Raw genomic sequence first — 2,251 nt, forward strand, 5'->3', positions numbered from 1 at the left:
TATCCTAGGTTTTTTATTATTCCAGATGAATTTGCAAATCGCCCTTTCTAACTCTGTGAAGAATTGGGTTGGAATTTTGATGGGGATTGCATTGAATATAAAATAAAATCTTAAAAAACAAAAACATGATAGCAAACTCTAAACTCTGCATCCTCACATCTGACATCAAAGTGTCCTTGAGATCTACAGCTCCTTTCAGTGCTGTGGACTGTAACACATTCATTGGTGGGGGGGGGGGCGGGGGCGGGAAGCTGGTTTCCACCCCCTGTTAGTAGCTCTCCTCAGCAGGCATCCCATGTCTGACCTCTTGGGCTCTCCCAGGCAATCCAGGTTTCACCTCCACAGCTTTACACAATGGCCTCTCAGAGACACCCCCTCCCCCAGCATGCCTGACCTCAGTGGCTTTCCTTAGCGGCAGGGAGTTTCCATAGCCCCTTTCTTGTGTCCTTGACCCAGACAGATAAGTGCCACCTCCAGATGCCCCAAGATGGGTTCTGCTCTTTGTCTGTGCTTCCTCCCTGCCATCCTCGGGCTGAAAAGTACCATCATGCTTCGACCTGCCTCACACTGTTGGCCTCCCATTTCACTCAGTAAAACCTTGTTTTCAGTTTTTTTGTTTTCTGGCGAGGTCTTGCTATGTAGCCCGGGCTTGCCCTAAATTGGTGATCATCCTGCCTCGGCTTCCCAAGAATTCGGGTGACAGGCTTCATCCATCCCGTGCCTGACTTGAACCTCACCCTCCCAGGGCCTCACACTCCAGCTCTGCCCTCACACTCCAGCTCTGCCCTCACACTCCAGCTCTGCCTGTTTCCGTTGTGTTTGTTTGTTTGTTTTCCTGCTTCTGTCTTGTGTCTTAGCTGTTAGGGCTTAACTTCTCTCTGCCCAGAATTCTCTTCCTGGTAGAGTGCTGTGTACACCCTCCTGTGTCTCTCTCTGTCTCTGTCTCTGTCTCTGTCTCTCTCTCTCTCTCTCTCTCTGCATTCATCTGCTCGGGAGTCCTCACAGACCCTGCCTTTCATGTGTCTCGCCCTCGCTCTCTCCATTCTGCACCTGCCTCCGCTGGTGTCTGAGCAGCACCACGCCTGTTCCCACAGAGTTAGCGCTTCCTTCCCATTATCCTTCTGCACGGCTACACACAGGCTCTGCGAGTCAGGTGCTCAGCAGAGGTTGAAGGTGACTTGAACCTTCACTTCTGAGCTCGGCCTTCTTTTGAATGGACGCTCTCCTTGTAGATCTTGTCCCTCGGGGCTCTCAGACAATCACCTTTGATGCTGCTCTCTAGTTGATGTTTCCAGAGAGCAGTGAGGACGAGGACCTTTGATGTCCCCATTCTTGCCGATATCACCTTCTAATCTCTATTATTTCAGGAGGCCAGAGTCCAGGCAAGATGAATAATCTTCACACAACAGGACTGAGGTTTCTTTCACTGGGACGGCTTCCATGCTGGCAAGTGACAAGCCATGGTGCCAACAAACTGGCCGGAGCTCCAGAAGCCGTAATTCCTCACCTCCTGGAGCGATGCCACTCCTCCTGCCACTGGGGAGCAGAGCAGCTTCCCCAGGCCTTCGAGGATGCCAGCTGTCTGGAGGGTCTCACCAACAGCCATTCCAGCATTATTGAAAATCAGGAATTTCTGTCTGGGAGGGCTCAGAGTTCTTGGGGTAAGACACACCTTAGCAAGAAACGGAAGCATCTGAAGCAGTGTTCGAAGACTCTGGTGAAAACGGAGCCCCAGCAGTTGCTTCCGGGTGTTGACATGCTGTCGCATTTCCCACCATAACAATGCACTGCATAAAAGAGACACAGCCCACAGCAGTGGTGGCTGTGGTAAAGTTATCTTTCCTGTGTTACCTGGCATCCAGCATCGTGTTTACCCAGAAAGGAAGGACTACCAATGCAGCAAGGGCCAAGAAGCCTTCATTGACAGACCCAATCATGAACTTTATCAGCCTGTCCTAGTAGGGAAAAAGTCCCCCTGTGTGTAGTACACATGAGGACACAAGGCATAGCTCTAGTGTCCCCATTCAACAAAGTGTTCATGCAGGAAAAAGCAATACTCATGTCACAAGTGTGGCACGGGTTTCAGCAAGAACTCAGATCTTCAGACTCCCCAGAGAGTGCACACAAGGGAGAAGCCCTCCCACTGCAGTAGCTGTGGAAAAGGCTTTAGTCAGAGCTCACATCTCCAGATTCACCAGAGGATGCACACAAGGGAGAAGCCCTCCCACTGTGACCGCTGTGGGAAGGGCTT

General features: G+C 51.2%; 1 protein-coding gene across 1 annotated transcript in view; it reads left to right on the forward strand.

The window, feature by feature from the left end:
• Positions 1-2,251, forward strand: part of LOC110336906 (zinc finger protein 235-like) — an 8,766-nt gene that overhangs the window by 5,180 nt on the left and 1,335 nt on the right. The window contains 4 exon segments of the mRNA XM_029532056.1: positions 1,368-1,764; positions 1,766-1,973; positions 1,975-2,044; positions 2,047-2,196. Coding sequence (XP_029387916.1) covers positions 1,368-1,764; positions 1,766-1,973; positions 1,975-2,044; positions 2,047-2,196 — 825 coding nt within the window.

Source organism: Mus pahari, chromosome 19 (genome assembly GCF_900095145.1).
Source record: "Mus pahari chromosome 19, PAHARI_EIJ_v1.1, whole genome shotgun sequence".
Taxonomy (NCBI): Eukaryota; Metazoa; Chordata; class Mammalia; order Rodentia; family Muridae; genus Mus; species Mus pahari.